At 32.4% G+C, this 23,687-nt stretch overlaps 1 protein-coding gene across 4 annotated transcripts; it reads right to left on the bottom strand.

The window, feature by feature from the left end:
• LOC131949283 (uncharacterized) lies at positions 1-17,688 on the bottom strand. Of its 4 annotated transcripts, none has more exons than XM_059311101.1 (7): positions 17,538-17,688; positions 11,112-11,194; positions 3,848-3,970; positions 2,254-2,355; positions 1,807-1,866; positions 1,575-1,640; positions 1-987 (listed from the first exon to the last, which is right to left on the bottom strand). In XM_059311101.1, the coding sequence occupies exons 1-7, from the start codon at positions 17,548-17,550 to the stop codon at positions 925-927; spliced, it is 510 nt and encodes a 169-aa protein (XP_059167084.1). In that variant the 5' UTR covers positions 17,551-17,688; the 3' UTR covers positions 1-924. The 4 variants fall into 4 exon arrangements, with proteins under 4 accessions (XP_059167084.1, XP_059167085.1, XP_059167083.1 ...); XM_059311102.1 differs by lacking the exon at positions 17,538-17,688 and adding an exon at positions 12,604-12,620; XM_059311100.1 differs by lacking the exons at positions 11,112-11,194; positions 17,538-17,688 and adding exons at positions 4,672-4,797; positions 5,409-5,546.
• Positions 17,689-23,687: the final 5,999 nt, after the last annotated feature.

Raw genomic sequence — 23,687 nt, 5'->3', positions numbered from 1 at the left:
TGATCACTAAAAAAAAAGTTTATTCCAACAATTTAACAAAAGCACAATTTTAGTTTCCTTAGAAAAGAATCTTTATTTTTAATTTTTGTCATTAATAATTAAACAGAACAAAAAAAAAAACAAGATGAATAAAATCACTACACACTTTTGTTAAGAATCAGCTGTTATCAATATCATCTACACATCGAATAATCCATTCCAGTTTTAAAATAGCCAACTATATATTACCCAAATGTTACATAGAATTACTTTTGCTTTATTATTTAGAATAATTTGCAAAACTTGAGCAAACATCACAATGAAGTCAGTAATGTATACTGGCAATAAAAATGTATACCATTGGGGGAAAAAACTGACATTTACTTTCATTTTAAGAAATATTTAAAAAAAAGAAAAACCTTTAGACAATTATGTATGTGGTACTGTATATATAATTTAGATAAATGCGTAACAAAAAAATCAAACACACATACACCAGTAACTTACAGACCTTATCATCTATAGCTTGAAATTCATGCGATATATTAATTTATTAAACTACATTTCATATATGTAATACCTTTGCCCTCACATTAATAATTCAATTTTACTTTTACTTTACCATGAGCCCAAAAACTAATTTCACATAAAAATTTTTTTTAAAAATATATAAATAGTAAATTAAGTTATTAACAATACTGTTAGTCCTGTTTAATCCACTTTAAGGATACTACTTACAAGAGCAAATGTATGAATTAAAAGCGAAAAAAAGGGTACAAGGTGTATACACATACCCGTTAATCCAAATATTTCAGTTATTTAGAACAGACTTCTTTGGGAGAATAAAATTGGCTACTCTGGGCATCATTGACTAAGACAAAATATACAGGACAGTTTACAAGTGTCAGAAAGGCATTCTAAATTATCACAAAACTACACCCTAGACTACTTCAATGCAAGAATTTTTTCTTTAATCTTTTCATGGTTGGCACCAACTATTTCATCAACCTGAAGAAGAGTAAAGTAGATTGGACTCAAAACAGGAAAATGAATTCAACAAGGTAATAAAAAATACAGTAATGGGAAATATGTTCCAATACTTATTGCGGTAAGCCCACCCACTATAGGTGAATTTTCTTATAGGGATGCTAGACTAATTTTAGCAGTTGTACATTATTCTAATGACAAAGATAAACAGTGACACCAATTCACCAGCATCTTCAAGATGTAACTTTTATTACTTCTGCATAAGCATAACAGACCTCTTTGTGTGAGTTATGTAGATGTTAAATGGTTCTTTAAAAAAAAATTATAAACTTCTTTTAATGTTTGAATAAATGTAATATATTTTCATAAATGCTAAAGATGTTTTAATGCAGAATTCATCACATCTATACCTTACTGTACAATATATATATATATATATATATATATATATATATATATATATATATATATATATATATATATATATATATATATAAAGCATGAAACAGGGAGTCAGCAATTAACAAGCCTAAAATATTTTGAACAAAGAAAAACAAAAACTTTCACCCCCCTTAGTATTAAAAAAAAAGAATGCACTACATACTAACCTTTTTGCCATTTTTATAAAAGTGAAAAGTAGGCATTGCTGAGATTCCACAAGCTTCTGCTGTATCCTGAAAAACAGTAAAACAGCCTAGCATGAAGTCAAACTGGAACATCTACAATTTTTATTAACAAGCTAATAAGAACTTAAAAAAAAAGTCTTCCCAATATCATATGAAACTATTGGAATATTAAAAGAAATCCTCACCACATGTATACATTGGATATTAAACTTACCTCATTCTCATCTACATCAATTTTGATAAAAGTAACATCATCATACTCTTCCGCCCATTTCTGGAAAAAAAAGTCATAATAAATAAGTTTTCAAAACTGTTTGATATCACTTTCCTATAAATAAAAGAGTACTATTCTTAATACAAGAACACTCATTCACTTAAGTTACCCTTTAGGACCTGGTAGCCCTTAGGTCAGATGAAGTTAAGTTCACCCGTTTCTGTGACAAATAATAAGATTATGTGGCCAGTTCTACGTCCAGCTGCATTTACTTTCCCTAGCCAAGTTAAAACCTATCTGAGGTGGGTATACTCAGGAATGTCTTAATGACTCGAGACAGCAAGCAGTCGTGCACTCTACCTCCCAACCACATGTCCCTCTTTCCATTAACTTTAACAGCATGAACACATATTGAAGAAAAATGTAGTTAAAGAAATAGATACTTACAGCCAGGTGAGGAGCTATTGCTTTACAAGGGCCACACCATGTTGCAAAGAAATCAACGACAATCAAATTTTTTTCAGTGGCTATCAACTGGTCAAACTCAGCCTGTAAAAAAAGGGGTTTACACTTATGTTAAAAATTTAAAAAAAAAACCTCAACAAAGGTGGATTTTATTTTGTGCGTGGTAAGGTGGTGGTGTTAAAATAAATAACCCTAAGAGCCAAACAGAAACCCAACACGCAATTTGAAAATAACTAGAAGACTGCCTATGTAGAAAGGCCAACATTGTTTTCAGTCATTGTGAAAAATAGAAATCAGGCTACATCAATATATACTTCAACTAAACCTGGGAACTTATTTCAATGTTTAAAATGAAGTGCTGAAGGTTTAAAAACTATTACTAAAATGTCTTATTTTGAGGTGAACAAAATGAAGTACCTTTTAAAAATATAAGTTATTATTGAAAGATAACATTCAATTCAAATATGAGACATGCTGGAAAAGAAGGCACCAGATTGACGCCAATACTTCAGTACTAAGTAAGAGGGCGCCAAGCATGTACGCTTTTATGGTTAGGTTCCTTTAAAACAATGGTATGCATTCTTCAGGTTTTCTCAGGAAAAGGAATGTAGACAAACTTAAAAATATTTGCATTAAGAGAAATCCAGCAAAATAACTGCTAGGTATGTAGATGAGGTTAATTAAGTTTTAGTCAACAAACTAGCTAAAAAATTAATAAGCACCCCGGATGTTTTCATGCTTTTAGACATTGTAAACATGTGATTTTGTTTTATAACCTCATTTCATCATTCTATTAATTCTAAGCTAGAACTTTGGGCTACCATAATACTGGACACTTATTTATGTAGATACAATACCTTTAACAATTTAGCTACATTTTTGACTGTTTAAGAATCAGTAACCATAAATAGTAAAATCTTATTAACAGCACAGCATGTAAAAAATCAAAACAAAGCTTTGACATGAAACGTGAATTTGAAAGTAAAGATCCAGTGCCTGGAAAAATACATTCTTTCAGAACTTTGTTGAAAAATATGCAGTATATATACAAGATAATGCATTAAATTGAAAACAAAAAAAGAATACAAGTAGGTAATCCAAATAAAAGAGTTAACATATTTTTTTTCAGAACTAAAGTAGAAGTAAATTAAGAAAATAAAAAAACGGCTTAACTTAATATATGTGTTACACAACAAGAATAAAAAAAAATAAAAATATAATATCAGAAAAGGTTATAAAGTTACAAATTCATGATGTAACAAAAAAACAATTCAGTTACAGCAAATTATGCTTTTGAAAGCATGGTAATTCAAGCAATAATGCTTGAACTCTTTCTTTGTAAATCACCACAAGTGGTATAGTACAAAATCGCTCATAAAGTGAACATCTACATAAGCAAGTAAGCAGCCAGTATATTAAAATAACAAAATGTATAAAACAACAGTTTGAGTGTACCAAGAATTTTTTCAAAAATGAACTTTTTCAAGTCATGAGTATCTATATGTTGATTATTTGCAAATGAATGCATCTTTATTTGTTCTTTACAAAACCAACTGTTTCTCCACAAGGTGGTTACCTTATTCTTTGCTCTAGATGAAGCAGATCTTTCAGAAACTTCTGAACTCCAGCAAGAGAGAGAGGATTTATTGGTCAACACAGAACTTTTCTGGCTCAGAGCAGCACTTTCGTCTGGAAATTTCTAAATTGGCATATAAAGTGATACCTAAGTACAATGTCACTGCTATCTCACAACAGCGTAATTACTTGAACACATTTAACATGAGCCTTTCTTAAAACAAAATACACACATTTCTTGCCAGTATTTTTTATTGGCACAACTTCTAATATATGTAATATATAGCAATGTATCACAAGCTAAAGTAAGCTTGCTAAGATGGTCAAATGTTATTTTTAGGAAATATAAAACAAATACAATTTCCTGATCTTTACTAGGTTTGTTTCTATGACAGTTCGATCATGTCTTTTAACCACAAGGCATGCCAAGAAATAACACACTTCAACAAACAAACAGAATTTGAGTAAGTTAACATTGTTTATATCATGTGTTTGAGCCCAAATAGCACTGAACATAAATTACACCTCAGAATTAAACCACTTAAGACATTAAATTTACTGTCAGTTACAAAGTCAAACAAGTTTGAGAACTTGAATTTCATTAAATATTGCTAAATTTGGAATTTAAAAAACCATTCACAATTAATTTTAAATTGAGGTTAAATTTAAAATCGTATTGCTCATTTTGAACTATTTAATTAACCTCAATCTACACCATACCACAGGTCATTATTAATGTTTTAACAGCTCTCAATAACTAACACTGGGATGAAGAAAAACCATCTAGACTACCAAATCATTTTATTCCTTAAGTAGGTAGATTACCTTTACACTTTGTTTAGAGGTAGTGGAACGGAAAGTTAATCGTGATCTCCAAGAATGGGAAGATTTAGCACTCAATGAAGCTCTTTTCTTAGAAATCTGAGCACCACCTACTTCTTCTGCACCTATCTAAATGTGCATATATAATTATTCCTAAGATCATGCAGATTTATATTTTTGATTCTACAATATTTCAAATACAGAGGGGTCATTAGGTAAGAATGATAATTTGCCAAAACAAATCTACTCATTCATCTATTATGTGGCGAATGAAAATTTTAAAAAAGGTTGAGATACAGATTTTTTAATGGCACAGAGGACTTTTTAATTTTTGTAAGCCTTGCAATACTACAAGAGCATGGTCTAATCCAAGAAATAAATTCTGAGAAATATTCTTAAAATTAATTAAAGACTATACCCCCCCCCCCCCCCCCCCCGAAAAAAATAAATGAAAAAAGTTAATTTACTAATTTACATTATCAGGTCTGTTGCCAAAATATTTTAGGCCTCATTGAATTTGAAACTTATGTTTTAGCACAGGAATAAGTTTAAAACATGACAATGGGAGAAAAATATGGCAGGTCTCCAAATGTCACCTGGGATGGAGTGAGTTACGAATCAAGGCCCCACTGTATTTTAAACTTTCTAATGCTGCATCTATAATTACTAGTTAATCTAGCTTGAGATCATTTATAGCTTTAAAATCTAGAATACTGAATCATTTTTATTTCTTGGGTTACCTTGGGATTTTGTTGGTTAGAGGAAGTGGAACAGAGGCTAGTTCGTAATCTTCTGGAATAGGCAGATTTAGTAGTCAAGGAAGATCGTTTCTTAACCACAGGACTTTGAGCTTCACTAATCATATCTTCTTCTGTATTTTCTTTCTAAATGTGTATATATAATAATTCCCTAAATATGTATATATAATGGTTCCTTAGTAAATGTAAAATTTTAGTTACTTCTGGGAATTTATAGAATATGATAAACTATATGGATAAGAAACCAATAACCAACATCTCATCTACATATGAAATAATTCGGTTAGCATAAAACAGGCAGCTAAAACAATGTGCAGAAACAGAAGCAACATTTAGCCTATTTATCATGAAATATACTTCCTTAGTTGCATTATTGAAGGAGCATCATTTGAAAGAAATAAAGATTTGTTTCTCTGTAATCTTTCAGTAATCTTTCAGTAATTAGGCCTACCTGAACTAAATATACTTAGCAAATTAGCAAGACAATGCTTTAGGAAATATTACCGAGCTGTTCAAACCATAATTCATAATAAGATATACAAATTAAGAATACACTGTCCATAAATCAATACCACTTTACTACTTTTTGTAAAAAAATAATATACAAAACAATGAAATTTAAAAATTAACAACAGCAATAATAAATAGCAGTGAGAGGAACCACACATATCAACCACTGATTTTACAAACTCAGTTTAATACAGTGTACAATCTATTAAAAAAAAAACTTTGATTCAGGAGAGCACTAATGCCTGACTGAGAAATAGCTTGGTTGTTGGGCACTGTTGCCTACTTGCACAAAAACTCCATTGTATACCAACATCAGATGCTTTTAAAAATAACTAGTCTATAGTTGATGGCATAACAAAGATTATATTGTAAAACTTTTGTAAAAAAAAAGTTAAAAATTATGAAATTATTTGAAACCATTCCTACGCAGCAAATGACAATAATTAACAATAATGGCTTGCCTTTATACATACAAGATTGACAGTTAGGTCTTATATTACAATGTATCACGTTATACAATAAACCGGGAGTGATCTCCCCTAAACTTTCTCGAATATTCTTATATAAAACAACAGGGGATGGGAACTCGGGATATAGTTATGATTTTTAATCCATTTTAAATACTTAAACTTTTTAAAATAAAATAGAATCTCATAGAAAAAAGTATTGCACACCAAGCGAACGCCGAATAAAGATGTTCATAATGGTGCGCAATATTATTAGTACTTTATAAATTTAGATGCGTTTTTGAGAAATCGGAAATAGCGTAAATTAGTACTTCCCGTCAACGGAAATTACTCAAAATTTGACAGAACGAAGAGAATTAGATTTTTTACTTACATGTGAAATTTCATTTATCTATCTGAAATAGTACTCAAGTTATATGCTTTTGAAAAATTCAAAGTAGAAAAAGTGCCACTTCCGGTTATCGGGAATCGCTCAAAAGTTGATACGGATCTACGATTTTGATAAAATACTTATATATGAAATTTCATCAACCTAGCTGTAACGGTACTCAAGTTATCGTGTTTACACACACACACACACACAGACATACGGACAAGATTGCAAAATTATGTTTTTCCGTATCAGTGAGATGTAAAACGTCGAGATTTGTAAAAATCTCGATTTTTTTTTTGCACGATTACAAGACTTTCTCTATAAAAAGCCTTGACTGCGATTCGTTGTTGAATCAGAAACTTCACAAACACACGTAGAACATAAACCGGTAGTGATCTCCCCTAAACTTTCTCGAATATTCTTATATAAAACAACAGGGGATGGTAACTGGGGATATAGTTATGATTTTTAATCCATTTTAAATACATAAACTTTTAAAAATAGAATAGAATCTCATAAAAAAAACATTGCGCACCAAGCAAACGCCGAATAAAAACGCGTATAATAGTGCGCAATATTATTAGTACTTTAAAAATTTACATTAGTTTTTTGAGAAATCGGAAGTAGCGTAAATTACTACTTCCAGTCAACGGAAATTACTCAAAATTTAACAGAAGGTAGAGAATTAGATCTTTTACTTACATGTGAAATTTCATTTATCTATCTGAAATAGTACTTAAGTTATAGGCTTTTGAAAAATTCAAAGTAGGAAAAGTACCACTTCCGGTTATCGGAAATCGCTCAAAAGTTGATACGGATCTACGATTTTGATAAAATACTTATATATGAAATTTCATCAACCTAGCTGTAACGGTACTCAAGTTATCGTGTTTATACACGGACAGACAGACAGACAGACAGACACACACACACACAGACATACGGACAAGATTGCAAAATTATGTTTTTCCGTATCAGTGAGGTGTAAAACGTCGAGATTTGTAAAAATCTCGATTTTTTTTTTTTTGCACGATTACAATACTTTCTCTATACTACGTATATACGAGAAAGTAAAAAGTCAACATAATTTTCTTAAATTGAAACTTGATTTTTATTCCACCATTTTTCTTTGTTTATACAATGGTCACAAATAAAAAATGTTTATGTAACAGGTTGGATAGACGTATTTACTATTTACAATGGTGAGACTTACATTATTCTGGAAATTCAACAGTATCCCTAGAAAAAATTGATTAGTAGTTCAAGAGCTAGTATATCTAGACATATAGATCTATAATCTACAAGTGGTGCAGGAGTTAGTAGGGAAAGATTATAATACCCAACACAAAATTATTTTTATTCCCAAAATTATAAATAGTAAATAGGCCTAGATCTATAATCACACCTGAGTGGTCAATTTATATTTAGGGCCTATTACCTTTTGTCTAACTATAGATCTAAACACAGTATTAGCCTAAGTAACTAAGTATTTTTTCAAGCTAAAGATTAATTTCTAGATCGCTAGATTTTAGATCTGGAGAATCTAGATCTAGATAAAAAACGAAATAAGCCTTGATCTAGATCTGGTGCTTGATAAGTTGAGTTAGATCTAGATCTAGTTCTGTTAGAAGTCTAGATTCTAATCTAGATCTAGATGTCTATGTGATTATGATCGTCTATGTCTAGGCAAGAAAAAACATGCGTCTCAATTAAGACAACGGGTAATCTATCGCTTTCGGTAGGGCCTACGTAAAATCAGCCGCGACTTGTAATGTACGAAAAAGTTACCTCATTGTCAAGGCTTTAATTTAATAGAAGTAGGCCTATATTGTGAAATATTTGTGTCAAATATTATAGATAACCGAATAATAGGCCTAAACCAAAATCAATGGCTAAATTAAATAAAATAAGGTAAAACTCCATTTTAGCGTATTTTATTCTCCGTTGCTTGTTTACCTCCAGTTGAGCGTATTTTATTATAACAACCGAAACACACCAAAACATTAGGAAAACACGATTTATTTATTTGTATTGTATTTTTGTTTTCACAAATGAATAAAATGAATGTTTAAAAAACACGACTTATTTATTTGTATTGTATTTTTGTTTTAACAAATAAATAAAAAACAACAAAGGGACTGACTGAAGTGCTTTGTTTGTTGGTTACAAAAATAGAGATGCACACTTTGTACAATTAAGTGTTCCAATTTCAACTAAACTGAATAAAAGTATTAAAAGGCACAATAATGCTGCCGAAAGTGGGCCGGGGGGGTGGGGGGGGGGGTGGAATTTGGTGAGGGATGGCTTGAGGTGTTAGAGAAAGTGTGACAACTCAGGTTGTCATTTAAAAAAAAAATAATGTTAGAGGTCGTCCATAAATGACGTCACACTCGTAGGGGGAGAGGGGGTCCGTAATGTTGTGACGGTGTGTTATGAGGGGAGGGGTTCAGATGGTGCTACGTCATTTTTTTTGGGGGGGGGGGGGGGGGTGTCTTGCTTTTTGTGACGACACGCTTTTTTTTACGATTTTTACCTCCCCCCCCCCTCCCCGCCGTTACACGTCGTCACAAAAAGTCAGACCCCCCCTAAAATGACGTCACACCTCAGCCTACAACCCCCCCCCCTTCCCTCAAAATTTCTGTTGAATTTTTCTTAAAACATCGATAATTTTTCCAATATCTTGTCAGAACTCTGTCAACATAGAGTATTGTGATCAATTCATATTACAATTTATTAAAACTGTTTTCTAAAACGCGAAATAACTGCTAAAACTCGTTTTTCTAAAATTGCTTTTTTATAATGCAAAAAAGTGACGTCACACCATCTGAAACCCCACCCCCTCCCCCTCATCACACACCGTCACGAAATTGCGGACCCCCTCTCCCTTACGAGTGTGACGTCATTTATGGACGACCCCACATCAATTTTTTTTTTAAGTCAGAAATTAAACAAGTCGTGTTTCTTAAATATTCATTTTTATTCATTTGCTAAAACAAAAATACAATACAAAAAATAAATCGTGTTTTCCTAATGTTTTGGTGTGTTTCGGTTGTTATAATAAAATACACTCAACTGGAGGTAAACAAGCAACGGAGGATAAAATACGCTAAAATGGAGTTTTACCTAAAATAATTATTAAAATTTAAGGAGTCACCTGTTTTAGTTTTTCACATTACTAGTCGCGGGCGATTTTACGTACCTATAGATTACCAGATAACGATGCCTGCAGGCAGACTTAGAAATCTAGCAGTTATAGCAGAACTAAAAAAATTACCCCTGTCCTAGCCTAGCGAGTGCAGTAGAGGGTAATCTATCGTTTTGGGTACGTAAAATCGCCCGCGGCTATTAATGTACGAAAACGTTACGTCATTGTCAAGGCTGTAATAGAAGTGTATTGTGATATGTTTGTGTCAAATATTATAGACGAGCCGGCCCGCGGCATAACATACGCCGCTATTTAGTTGTTTCTAATTTTCAATAATTCATAATTTGTGAATTCGACAGTACCAACGCTGACACTGAAAATATTTCTTTAAAACACTATAAGTAGCTCGTTAAGGACCATAACCCCCCCCCCCCCCTCCCCCCCCCCCTACGTTTAAAATCGTTTGCTCTGCTTGTAAACATTTAGAGTGAACACAGCTCACTAAAACCATGTAGGGGTGGGGAGGTAGGGAGAGCGTTTGCAGCTTGTTTTCTAACGGCTCGAAGAGGAGAATCAAATATTATAGATAAATGAATAATAAACCTAAATCAATGGCTAAATATATCAATATAGGCCAGAAATTAACTTTAAACAGCGGTGTCTGCAAGCAAGATTTGCTATATAAACAGCAGCCATTTGTAAAATAGAGTGACTTCCGCCTGAATCTTGCGCTATATGTCTATAAAAATAAAACTTTAACAAGATGGCTGCTATAGTAAATGAGCATGGTTGCATCTGTTGGAAACATCGCTGGTGTTCATTTATTACTGAAAAGTTTTAATTCAATTGTTTAAAAACAGGTACATAAATGAAACAAGGAAACATTTTTGTATTTTTCAAAACATAAATCCTCCTCAAAATGTGAAATAATTATTAAAATGTAAGGAGTCACCTGTTTTTCACATTACTAGTCGCGGGCGATTTTACGTACCTAAAACGATAGATTACCCAGTAGAGTTAGATTCTAGATCTAGATCTAGAAAGTAGAAATCTAGTTAGATCTAGATCTAGATCTAGTAGACACTAGACACCTTGAGAGCCCAGATATTTAAAGTTAAAGTCATCACCGCTGATATTAGCCTCCAGATCTAGGCTAGACGACTTTTAAAAAATATAATAGGCCTACTTACTTTAGTCGCGACTGTTTTCATTTTTTCAGCTGAACTGGACGCCTCAACTCCTGATCGTGTGGTGCTACCTCGGAGCTTCGAGCCTGTCTCATGAAATATATAAACACAAATTTCTGCTTTGTAACGCCGTGACGAAATTTTACGGATGGACAGTATCGATATTCAACAAACTCATTTCGATACTAGAATTTCTAGAAAACAAGGAGGCTCTATAAAACGCTGCTTTTTCTTTTTGTTTGCTTATCAGTAACACATAGCACTTAAGCTTTATAGTTTCCAACTTCAGTAAATATATTTATTAAATATTACGTATTGGTGTAACATTAGGCTATGTCTACATTACGCTGTAGGCCTAGGCTTTATATCAAGTGGCCTGCATCATCCTGATGATAGGCTACTTAATGCACTAGATCTAGACAATTTTGTAAAACTCAAGCACATCTTAAAATATAGGAATCGTTATATACACTGGGTGTTGTAACCTATTATAGGGCGAGTATTTAGCTCAAACAAATTCTATATTGGACACGAACTGTGTAAAAAAAAACAACTAAAATAATGCCAATATTATCAATATTTCGCTAAGAATTTGCGAACAGGTGAGGCTCGTTGTGGGGGGGGGGGGGGGGGGGGGATAGAAAAATTCCACGATTAAACAACTAATGCCTTGCAGATTGTTCTTGGTTGGATATAGGCTAGAAAGAAAATCCTGAATGACAAGCAGTCCGAAATCTAACTCAGCGGGTCAATTGGGCGCATAATGTGTTGACCCGTAATTATGTTGGTGGAAATGTTCTTCAATATAAAAATTAAGAACAAATATGCTAAAAATATTAAATGTGTAAATAATTATGAAGTAATGAATGATATTATTTTAAGTTAGCGTACGGGATCGACTGTGTTAACAAATTATTTAATTATTATAGATGGTTTGCCTGCTCCGTAGATTAGATAGTGTATGCCAAGTATGAAACTGATCGCGTTTTTCAATATTCAAAACAAAAAATATATTTTAAAATTTAGGCGATTTATTAGTAATTTAAAAGACACAATAAAATTGCAATGTAATTATAACACATTGATATAAGTTTGTAATAGGCCTACAGTACAAATTTTAATGCCTGTAGCTGTACCCAGTACTAAAAAACACGGAGACACGCAAATAAATTTTTAAAACATTCCAGTAGTCGTAAACGCCCTGGATACAATACCGGAAACAGAATCGATTCCTGACCCACGCGTAACTGACATCAACCCCGATTACAATAATTATATTTATAACAGCGAACATATTTTTTTTTTACTATTTCAAAATAGAGCATGCCGTCTATATCGCGAACTATTGGTCTAGATTTAGAATAGTATTGACACATTTTAATGTTAGTTTTAAAATGAAAATATAAATATAGCTATGAATACCCTGTTTGTAATTAAGTTTTAGCATAATAGACGAATATACCATATAATCGAACTTAACAGAGTAATATTTTACATTAGTATCTTTCATTTAGAATAGAGTATTCGGTATTCGGCCAAGGAGAAAATATGTAAAAGCTAGATCTAGCCAGGAGACTGGTGTCAAGGAAAGCACAAAATGTTTTACGGCAATTTAGATTTAGGCTATTACCTAAAGAACAACAAAATAGGCCTATACATTGAAAATGTTATACGCGTTTAAATTTTTTAAAGCAACCTTATTCAAACACATTATTATGTGCATTATGAGATTTATATGGGAGAGCATAGCAAGGAATAACAACGTGGCATAGGCCTAATTGGTTTGAAAGCTGTTAAAGATTAACTCGTTCCCAGTAATCAGTACCCCGGACGCGTATGGTAATTACAGATCAAATTCTATCGCATCACAAAACGTCATAGATCTACTTATAGATTTATAAGTTCCTTTTCTATTATGGGTAGTTTATTTATGATAGCTTTCTCATATTTATGACAATGGTGCTTTTGAAATATCATGAACAGTTAACTCAAGGGAGAGAACAACATTTTATTTTATTTTTGAAAATCAACCACTGAGTTATCTCTCATGTATGTTGATAGGCAATACAGATTAAACAAAATAACCTGCAAGAGAGATATTTCTATACAGCCCCTCAGAATAAATATACATAACATATTTGATATGGTTGCTAAAAGGGTACCACAAATCACAAAATAGGCCTATTAATACTATTATAAAAAGTTGATTAGGTAGGTCTATAGATCTACTCTATACTAACTATAGATCTACTAACTAGTATATTTAATATAGTAAAGATCTAAAACTAAAGATGGTTTTAATTAAACTATCTTTGAAAAAAAAGAGAAACAAAGATAATACCTATTGTATTATTTATATTATGTTAAGAAAAATTAAAATATTTAGAATAATACAATTAATAATTTAGATTTTGTATTTCTTACCTAGGCTAGTCTATAGTATAGTTATAGTCTAATATAAAACCAATAAAAATTTTGAAATTAAAAATAATATTTTATAGACCTAGGCCTATTCATTCAAATACACTTCTAGAATCTTGACTTCTTAACTCTAAGCCCTAAGAACCTTAATTCTAAAACTTAAATAATAAATAAACTTAATAAAAGGATTATATAAAATATTTTTTTAAAACATAGATCTGCAGTGGTTCCCAACTTTTTTGAGTGGCGACTCCCATTTATAAAAAGTAAGTGACCCGTGACCCCTATAGAATTAAAGAAGCCAAAATTAGTATGTAAATTTAATAAGCACTAAAATAAAATTTTCTAGTAGACTTTCAATATGAACTACTCTTAATAACTGTTTTAATACGATGAGTAAAATTGCATGCTATTTACTAAACATTTGCGGTTACGTTTTTGTTAACGCCAACCTATGTCATTATCAACATTCAATTTATTTCTAATTTTGTTTTTAAATCGGAGAATAGTGTTGAAAATCTATTCTCGAAAAGGCAATCAATTTCACGTTTGGGTATGAATGGTGAATACTACACCAAAATTGTGTGTGCAGTTTTTCATCTTACGTGAAATCATTGTCAAAGAATTCTGCTTGTAATTCGTCGGGATTGTTGGCAACATCAAGGGAAGAAGAGAATGGGTAATGCGTAAGCTCAGAGAAATAGCTCTGCAGTTCATTTTCAAAAGATTCAAGATGCTCAGAAATAGCTTCTTGCAAAATGTTAATTATCTTACAATTTGATTAATCTACCACACTGCAGATTTTAAAAAAAATTTTCAATATTTCCAAGATTTATTTCCTTCGCCAATTTCGCAGCTTTGATAAAAATGCCCCGAGATCATCCTGGGAAATGATAATATACGTTCATTTTCCCTGAAGCTTCAGGTTAAGCTTTTGTTGATGTTTGAATATATCTGCTAGGTATGCTACTCTGTCCAACCACTCTTTGTCATTAAATTATATCAAAAGGTCTTGTTTCTCTTGCACTTCCAAGAACAATTTGATTTCAGATTTCAATTCAAAAACACGATTCACAACATTTCGTTTGACAGCCAGCATACTGAAGTGTAGAAAAGCAGAACCTTGTGATCTATGTTAATGGCTTTGCTTGGTTCTTTGAAGGCTCCAGATTTAAAATGGGTTAAAACGGCTGTGGGGGTTTGAACGGATGGTGCACCATCTATGTTTAGGTCAAAATCGGTCTTTCAGAAAACAGAAAAGATTTAGCTCCCTAACCACAGCAAGATTCACCAGTATTCATCCAGTTTAAAAAATGTTATTATTTTCTCCATGCTGTCTTCACAAAATAGCAATTCTTCTTTGCTATCATCTGAATGAATATAGACAAAGACCAGCAACTGCGAACACGAACTCACGTCTGTTGATTTATCAACTTGAAAAGCAAACAATGGTGAAAGCTTGATTTCATTGAAAATGTGTTATTTAACATCTATGGACATGTCTGCTATAAACCGCTGAATAGTATTATTAGGCAGAGATATTTGTTGCATCTTTACTGCACTGGAATCACCAAGAATTAACTTCACCATCTTCAACATGCAGGGTTTTATGAGATTTTCTCCTATTGTGTTTTTTGTTGTTGTTTTTTTGCTTGGCATTTTCTATCGCAACTTCATTTGATGTTTGCACTAATGCCGTGTTTTCTTGGTGAAAACTTCCTGTTCGATCAAGTCTATGACGTTTGCAACTAGCTTCATGCCGACAAGAGAACTCCATATCTTTTTTTGATGTGTTCCGAATGACTCGACACAAATGACGTTTTAGTTTTGAAGATTTCATAAATTCAAGACTGAGAACAACTTTGTACAGTATGCATTGCTTCTTCTCTATTCCATTTCCAGTGATGTTAGTAAAGCCGAATTTCAGATATTCTTCTAAATATTTATGTTTTGTTTATCATTTCTAAGGTTTAGTATACCAATTGGCGACCCCCCAGAAAGCCCTTCGCGGGTCGCGACCCCCAGTTTGGGAATGCGTGATCTAGATTCTAGCCTTTTTAAAAAAATATAGATCTAGATCTATATATATATTATATATTTCTCATGATTTTGTTTAGAAAAAAATTAGATCTAAGATAGATCTAGAACCTAGATCTAGATCTAGATTCTAAATAAATTATTTCTTTTTATTAAATTATTTTTCTGCCTAGAATCTTATTTTAAATTTTTATTCTAATCTAAATTTAGTAAAATTAGGCCTAATAATAAAATCTACTTAATCTAGAAATTCTAGTACTAGATCTAGAATCTATTACTAGAGTCTAGTAACTCTAACTAGATCTAGTAACTAACTAATAAACTCACAAACTCTAACTAACCTAACTTGGCCTAACTCTCTCTCTAGTCTACAAGTAATAGGGATTTAGGTAAAAAAACACTAATCATCATATAAAAATAAAAATTACATATTCTTGTAGAGCTCAACTATATGAAAACAAAACAAAAAAGATTTTCTGTCTAGCTCAAATAGTTTTTTTTTGGCGAATTTTTTTGTGAGGGGTGGAATCCCCTTGCTTTTGCATTGGCCAATTGTGACAAGTCATGGTATACCTGAATAAATTGAGCATAGTTATTTTACTTGCAGTTGTATTTTGTTCATATTTGCAGAGTTTAACTAGAATGATATATAGAACTTGTAAATGCTGTTGAAATTAATAAAAATAATACAGAACTTATATTTTTGTGTTGGCTTCCTCCCATAACCCCAAAAAACTGTGTGCTGCGCAAATATGAAAATGTTTCTAAAGCCATATTTTATATAAATACAGCAAATGAAAGAACTACAAAGTTAGAAATCTAAAGTAAATGACTTGAACACTGTTATGTGCATATAATTGCCTCATTATTTTGGGCAGGTGAAGTAGAGTCCATCTTTAAGCCATTTTGTTATAAAACTGCTGCGCAAATATGAAAATGTTTCTAAAGCAATATTTTATATAAATACAGTGAATGAAAGAACTCCATAGTCAGAAATCTAAAGTAAATGTCATGAACACTGTAATGTGTCTATAACTGCCTTGTTATTTTGGGCAGGTGAAGTAGAGTCCATATAAAAGCCATTTTGTAATAAGTGAAATGAAGTTATCAGATCAATGTTTTTATGTGTGAATTGTGTATGGATTCTGATTTTCAGCATATAACTATATCTAAGGGTAAGTAGAACTTGAATACTTAAAATTACAGTTAGCACAATGTTAGTGTATAGCAACAGACAGGTAACCTAGATCTAGAGTCTGACTCTTGTCAGTCTAGAGTCTAGTCTGACAAAATTGGATTTTTAGGAAAAACATATTCTAGAAAACTAGAACTAGAGCTGAAAAAATTAAAGATGGGTATGTAAATATATTTTGAAATAAAAAATTAGATTTGTTTGCACATGCCATAAGATTGCTGTTATTAGTTGATCAAACTTAAAGGCAGGAAGATCGGGATGAAAAAATATAACAATGGTGGCAGCGTGACCTACATACAGTGACTACGTTCGGAGGGGTATAACTAATGTCGGAGTCAAAATATCCAAAAACAAATTTCATTTCCAATTACTTAAGATATGTCTGATCAGTAATCTACTCTCATCTAGAGGAATCTTTTAAAAAATCGAGATTCCAACGTATTTGAAACTAACCTTGATACAGGGGGAAGACCAAAGCAGAGACAGCATGCAATCAGGTCGCAAAGCCATTAAAACTAAGGGACAACCACTCTACTTTTTAATTAACCTTAGGAAATGACCTTTTAAACTTAATTAATTACCATAAATTAAAAACTTATTAGTATGCAAAACCAAATCTCGTGGGTCCGGTATCAGAAAGTAATGGGCGATTTCGGGTCATGTTTTTACCGCGAACTCGGCGGATGCCGACAACCCTACAAGTAACAATATAGAATAGATATTACATCTAGTGACTAGATCTATAATATTCTATTCTAAAACATTGACTTACTCACCGATACAACCCATAAAGTAACATGTATAAATTGTTTGTTGCTTATTTCATTGATGTTCTAAAAATATATGATGATTTGTTCGAAAGTTGGCGTTTTTTGTGTTAGTGGCGTACCCATTTTACATTCTTAACAATTTTAAGGTACATAACTCTGCCAAAAATGAACAGCTCTGTTTATTTAAGAGTTATAATTCTTCTTTATGTCACGTGATTACTTCTGTTTCTCCATGAATACGCTCTTAGGTTTGCCATGTTGAAAAAATAACGATCACATTTTTTTTAAAGTCAAACAAAATAAAAATTGTTGTCCACATGGTCTTATCACAAGTAACTTGCATTGTTTATTTCATTTAACGATAGGCAGAGACATATTCTTTCTGCCACGATTCAGTTCTACCTTCAAATAAAATCTATAATTAGAAGAAAATAAATTATTTTCTTAGGTAAATAATAATGCAATATTATACAAATAACTAAAGAAAATCATGGGTCACTTCTTCAATTTTAGTAAAGTTATACAATACATAATACAGTGACTCGCAATTTTTCTTTAAAATGTTTAATATAATACAATAGTATTACTAAAAACAAATGCACGCCAAATGAACTCAAATAATGTGCGTATAATTAATAATTGGCCTCGACAATAGATAATTTCATGTACATAATTCATTAATCCAAACCTTTTGGCATCATTTATTCTTGTTGTATCTGGCTGCTTGGCATAGCGAAGGTCGTCAAAGATTTTGCCGTTATTAACGGAAGGCAACACGCTTCAATTGTAAGTTTATCTTCCAAATCACATACAGTCATAACAATTGGGCAGTCTCTGTCCAATACAAAATGAGCCTTTATACCTACTGTAATTAATTGCTCCGTTTAAAGAATCTAGTTTAGTTAGAGTTAGTCTCTAGTCTGGTCGTGAAGTGGTTTACCGTCCTACGTGACTTTTTAAAAATGAAATTGTATTGACTAGATTTAGATTCTAGGGTAATCTATCGTTTTGGGTACGTAAAATCGCCCGCGGCTATTAATGTACGAAAACGTTACCTCATTGTCAAGGCTGTAATAGAAGTATATTGTGATATGTTTGTGTCAAATATTATAGATAAATGAATAATAAACCTAAATCAATGGCTAAATATTAGTCTGGCGCATTGCTTAGATGGTAGGATTGACCTCTGACCCTGAAACGTCACGCGTCGTTTTCTGACGGGTTTTACGTTTATTTTAGGGGTCCCATCCACGACAAATGAAAAAACTGTTTATATCGCAAATTCTCATCATTATTTTAATGCAAATTGCTAATAAAATGGATAATATGCCTTAGAATGCCAGAAAAAATCGCAAGATTCGTGGTTGTAAATAATGAGAGCATGTCCAGTGGAGCACTCTCCGTAAAAACTGAACCGCCGCCAAAAACGACCGACTAACGGGGGAAACTGCTCGACTAACTGTACATTAATATATAATTGATATATTTATCATGTATATTTACAGTATTTTTGATTACTTTTTCCAAAATCTCACTCGAGGATGAGGTACCCCCGCTGACATTTCTATCCGCTATTTTTAGTATCATGACGTCATTGTTACGCTAGTTACCTCACAGAAACAACTAGTTTTTGTTTTTTGCGGAATGAACTGTTAAACTAGTATTTTAATTATAATTCAATTGTAGCATGTGCGGAAAAAGTAAAATTATGGACATTATTATTGTATTAGTAATTTTATTAGTATATTGATTTTTTTCTTCACTGTGGGCCGACAGTTGCTGCATTCGTGACCTGTGGTTAACCTCGTCAACGCTGCGTGGCCTATTCGTTTATATAATCAGTGATGCTCGTTCAGTGGCCTTTTTCAAAGCTAGGCCTAATTGCGGGCAATTTTTAGACTTAATTGATCGGCCGTTAGCCTTTTTCATTGCTGCGTATATTAAAAAATGCTCGTTCAGCGGCCTTTTTTTTGCGCTAAATAATCTGTTTACGGGCATTTTAAACGTTTATTTATTTATTTTTTTTAAGCTAGACGTAGATCTAGTTTTTAAAAAAATAATTTTTATACAGCTGGCTGTCTAGCATGCCTGATAATGATATGTGAACTTTTAAAAAAATGACCGAACTTTAAAAAAAATGTCCAGAAGTAGGGAAGTAGGTCTGTTTTTCAATTTGCTTGAAGAAGGGGGGGGGAGGGAAGAGAGAGAGAAGTGAAGACACCGACCATCTCGTGTACGCGTGTTCATTCTATGATGTGTACTATAGGCCTGCTGAACTCACGGTGACCCGCGACCGTGGTGGGATTTTTCATCCACAGGATAGTAAACGTAAGCAAGCAATCAAGCGAGTGACGATGAATGGAGATTTTATTTTTAAAAAAAAATCACATATGTCATGTTTTCAAGATGAAAAAAAATGTAATGTAAAAAAAAAAAAAGGACACTAATACCATGTATGAACCTCAGCTGCCACACTGTTGACTCAATATAAAGTGATTGAGTGTAAAATGTATTTTTATTTATAAACTATCTTAACTATTACACTATCATATTATTTTATGCATATATTATTTAAAATTAGGATTTGAAATAAAAATATTTATTATGGTCATTTGATTTATGCAGGTGCTCATTATTTCATAAAATGGTATGAATAACATGTAGAGTAGAATTTAATAAATAATAAAATAACTAGATCTAGTTTTATTATCAACCAGTTGCTTTTTGTTCAGTTGCTTTTTGTTATTTTCCGGTGAGTAAATAACCTAAGCTGACGCAATTACCATGGCGGGAATTAATAGCTCGTGTACACACGTCCACGACGTAATGTTATGCCGGTCGAGGGGCTAAAACGCGGTTTTGTCTTTCATTTTCCAATATCGGAAAAATTTCAAATTCTCTCTTTTCTCGTCAACCGAGTAAGCTAGATATTCAAATGTGGTGTCAAATGTTCTCTTAAGGGGTAAGGAACTTAATGGTGTATTTGAAATAACAGAATATTTTATTTTAAAAAATCCATAATTCAACCTACTAAATATATCAATATAGGCCAGAAATTAACTTTAAACAGCTGTGTCTGCAAGCAAGATTTGCTATATAAACAGCAGCCATTTGTAAAATAGAGTGACTTCCGCCTGAATCTTGCGCTATATGTCTATAAAAATAAAACTTTAACAAGATGGCTGCTATAGTAAATGAGCGTGGTTGCATCTGTTGGAAATATCGCTGGTGTTCATTTATTACTGAAAAGTTTTAATTCAATTGTTTAAAAACAGGTACATAAATGAAACAAGAAAACATTTTTGTATTTTTCAAAACATAAATCCTCCTCAAAATGTGAAATAATTATTAAAATGTAAGGAGTCACCTGTTTTTCACATTACTAGTCGCGGCCGATTTTACGTACCTAAAACGATAGATTACCGATTCTAGATCTAGATCTAGACTTAGATTCTAGAAAATCTAGATATCTAGGAATCTACTGACGTTTTTGTTTACGTCGTTGTAGTCTAGTCTAGTTGTTAGATCTAGATCTAGCATTCTAGAGTCTAGGTAACATTTAAAAATGCCTATCAACTAGAATCCAGGTTGTATTCTAACTATTATGACCTGTCAGTTTGCAACCAAAGAAAAATTATTGTATCTTGATCTAGATTCTACTTCTAGGCTTGAATTATGATTTTTACATGGGGGGGGGGCGGCGTAGAGTAGGATAGTAGATTTTCTGGTAAAATCACGATATCTGGTGATTTTTGTTGAGTTTCGTAAACTTCGCAGTCCATATTTTCCAACTTACAAAAAAAAGTTTTAAGTGAATTTACACAAATTTTTCCCTCGCTTTCGTGCGGGTTTACATTGTGTTGGACCTTTTTCGCTGGTTCGCAGAAAAAAAAAAAACAACGGATGCTCAGTTACTATGTCATTGGGAGAGAAGGGGAGGGCAGAGATATTTTGTGGTGCGACTGACCTTGTGAATGTGCTACGAGTATTTAAAATTTTCATTTAATGAAAGAATGATCGCCCTCAGAATTGTTAGGCTCTCGATTTTACCCGCTATTTTTCATTGTTTAACCATTAATCTCCCATAGCATCTCCAAGTTTACCAACCATAGAGTCCCAGCGTAAGGGGAATAACTCTAAATGATTAAATGACTAATTTTACAGCAATCAATTAAACTCATTTCAGTAAATAACTAATTAAATTTTAAAAAATCTTATATTGTAGAGAAATGAATGCTCTAAAAACTGATACCAAATATGTCAGTATTTAACTTATAGGTATTTGCAAAAAAAAAAAAAAATGTCGGAGAAAATTCAAAACAGGTCATTTTCGGTAGTCAACTTTATTTATTTTTGTCTAAACAACTATGCATCGAATTTAACAGTTAAATATCAATTTGGTTATGTTTAAGATATATACTTTATAAAATACATGCCTAGATACGTTTAGAGGCATTATTTTATTTTATTTTTAATATTAAATCTACTAAAAATACGACAGATGAGTCGAAAATTTCGAGATAGAAAGAAACTATTATTTTTTATCTTTCAAAAGCGCCATTGAAATTACAAGACCGGAAAAGGATGCTGAAACCATCCGACTTCCTGTTTAGTTAAAAATTAGGATTTGTATGCCAAATTTTAATGAAACAAATTTAATTTTTCTATGCGTATTGTAAGCGGGCGGCAGCGGGCGTTACGGGACATTAACGGTGTCGGGCGGCAGCGGGCGTTACGGGACATTAATGGTTAAGTTTGCATGCAGGCAGTCATAACAAAGGTTATGGGGGAAGTGTATGAATGGTAGATTAGATATAATTTATTTGTCTGTAATGTTCATCCATTTATGACGTCCCCCAAAAAATATCAGATTTTAGACCCCCCCCCCCCCCCCCCCCCCCTCCTGTTAACACATGTTCACTTAGGTTGGATTAATATAAGCATTTATGAGATTAATAAGTCTCTAGGCCTCCTTGGGTTCATACCTGTATTTCTGTTTGCTTCAGCGGTCACTTTCCAAAAAGGTACTATTTTTATTTAGGAGTAATCCATAAATGACGTGACACTCCTGAAAAGTTGGTAGGAGGTTTCAGAAAGTGTGACAACACGCTCTTGCAATAATGTTAGGGTAGATATAAATACCGTGTTTTGTTTACACGCTGGGATGGTTTTTAAAACACAAGCACAGATTTCAAGACGATTAAAGCTAGACTACCCCGCCCCTTCTTGTAACTACGGTCACTTGTGTGAACTCACCGTGACCCCAAGCATGTACCTACTGCTTGGAAATAAGGATGGGTGGGGGGTATAAGTCACATCACAGTTCATGGTATGACGTGTTAAACAGACATACTGAAGTCTAGACTATTATGACCTCACAGTGACCCCTTCACCGTGACTTGGGGGGGGGGGGGTGGATACCGGCAATTTTGTATTGCAAACCTGTTTCTCAGCTATAAGCATAGACAGTGAATCATGTGGTTACAGTAAAGCCTCCAGAGGTTGTTTTTTTTTTTACAAGTAGCCTATATTAGGCTTCTTAACAAGAGCAGACCTAAATTAATCATTATTAATCTTTAAAGAAATTAATTCTCACTAGGCCTATACCATTTTAATAATAGTTTAATTGAAAACATAAGCAATTAGACCATGAACAGATTACATAAGTCTAATGTTTAAAACAAAATAGCTGCATCATTTTAATCAACTATTTTAATTATTAACATTTTAGGTGGAGTTAAGTTAGGCAGATTTAGAAAAGTGATTTTCTGTCAATTTGGTTTGAGAAATTTCAATATAAATATAGCTCAATTGCCTAAAATAAGTGTCAATTTAGTATAAGTAATTGTAATTACAGTACAAATGGTCATCATTTTATAAAATATTCGCTAACACATTATCTGTATAATTATCTGTGGAATTTCATTTTCAAAAAGTAGTACGAACCCTGTTAGTAACAATTAGTAAATCTAAATATTATTAATACAGTCGAGTGTAGTAATTATTGCTTTTTTAAGAAACAGAAAAAAAACTTGCAGAAGTTTTGCGACAACTAGATCATCTAGATCTAGTAAAATAAGACGATTAGATTTACTAAAGTTAAAAGTAGTAAGAAGAACCAGAACAATGTTTAGTAGCAGAAAAAATTAGCATATA

This window comes from Physella acuta, unplaced genomic scaffold, assembly GCF_028476545.2.
Source record: "Physella acuta isolate Inbredline_101_S28 unplaced genomic scaffold, ASM2847654v3 ptg000685l, whole genome shotgun sequence".
Taxonomy (NCBI): Eukaryota; Metazoa; Mollusca; class Gastropoda; family Physidae; genus Physella; species Physella acuta.
The sequence above is the reverse complement of the archived record's forward strand: the minus strand, read 5'-3'. Positions and strand labels throughout refer to the sequence as shown.

Bases quoted from the DNA above. Each gene is read 5' to 3' on its own strand.
- LOC131949283 (XM_059311100.1), bottom strand. From the start codon at position 5,531: ATGATTAGTGAAGCTCAAAGTCCTGTGGTTAAGAAACGATCTTCCTTG. The intron at 2,356-3,847 runs GTAACCACCTTG...CTTTTTTTACAG, and splicing joins CATCTAGAGCAAAGAATAAG to GCTGAGTTTGACCAGTTGAT. The intron at 1,641-1,806 runs GTAAGTTTAATA...ACTGTTTTTCAG, and splicing joins TTGATGTAGATGAGAATGAG to GATACAGCAGAAGCTTGTGG.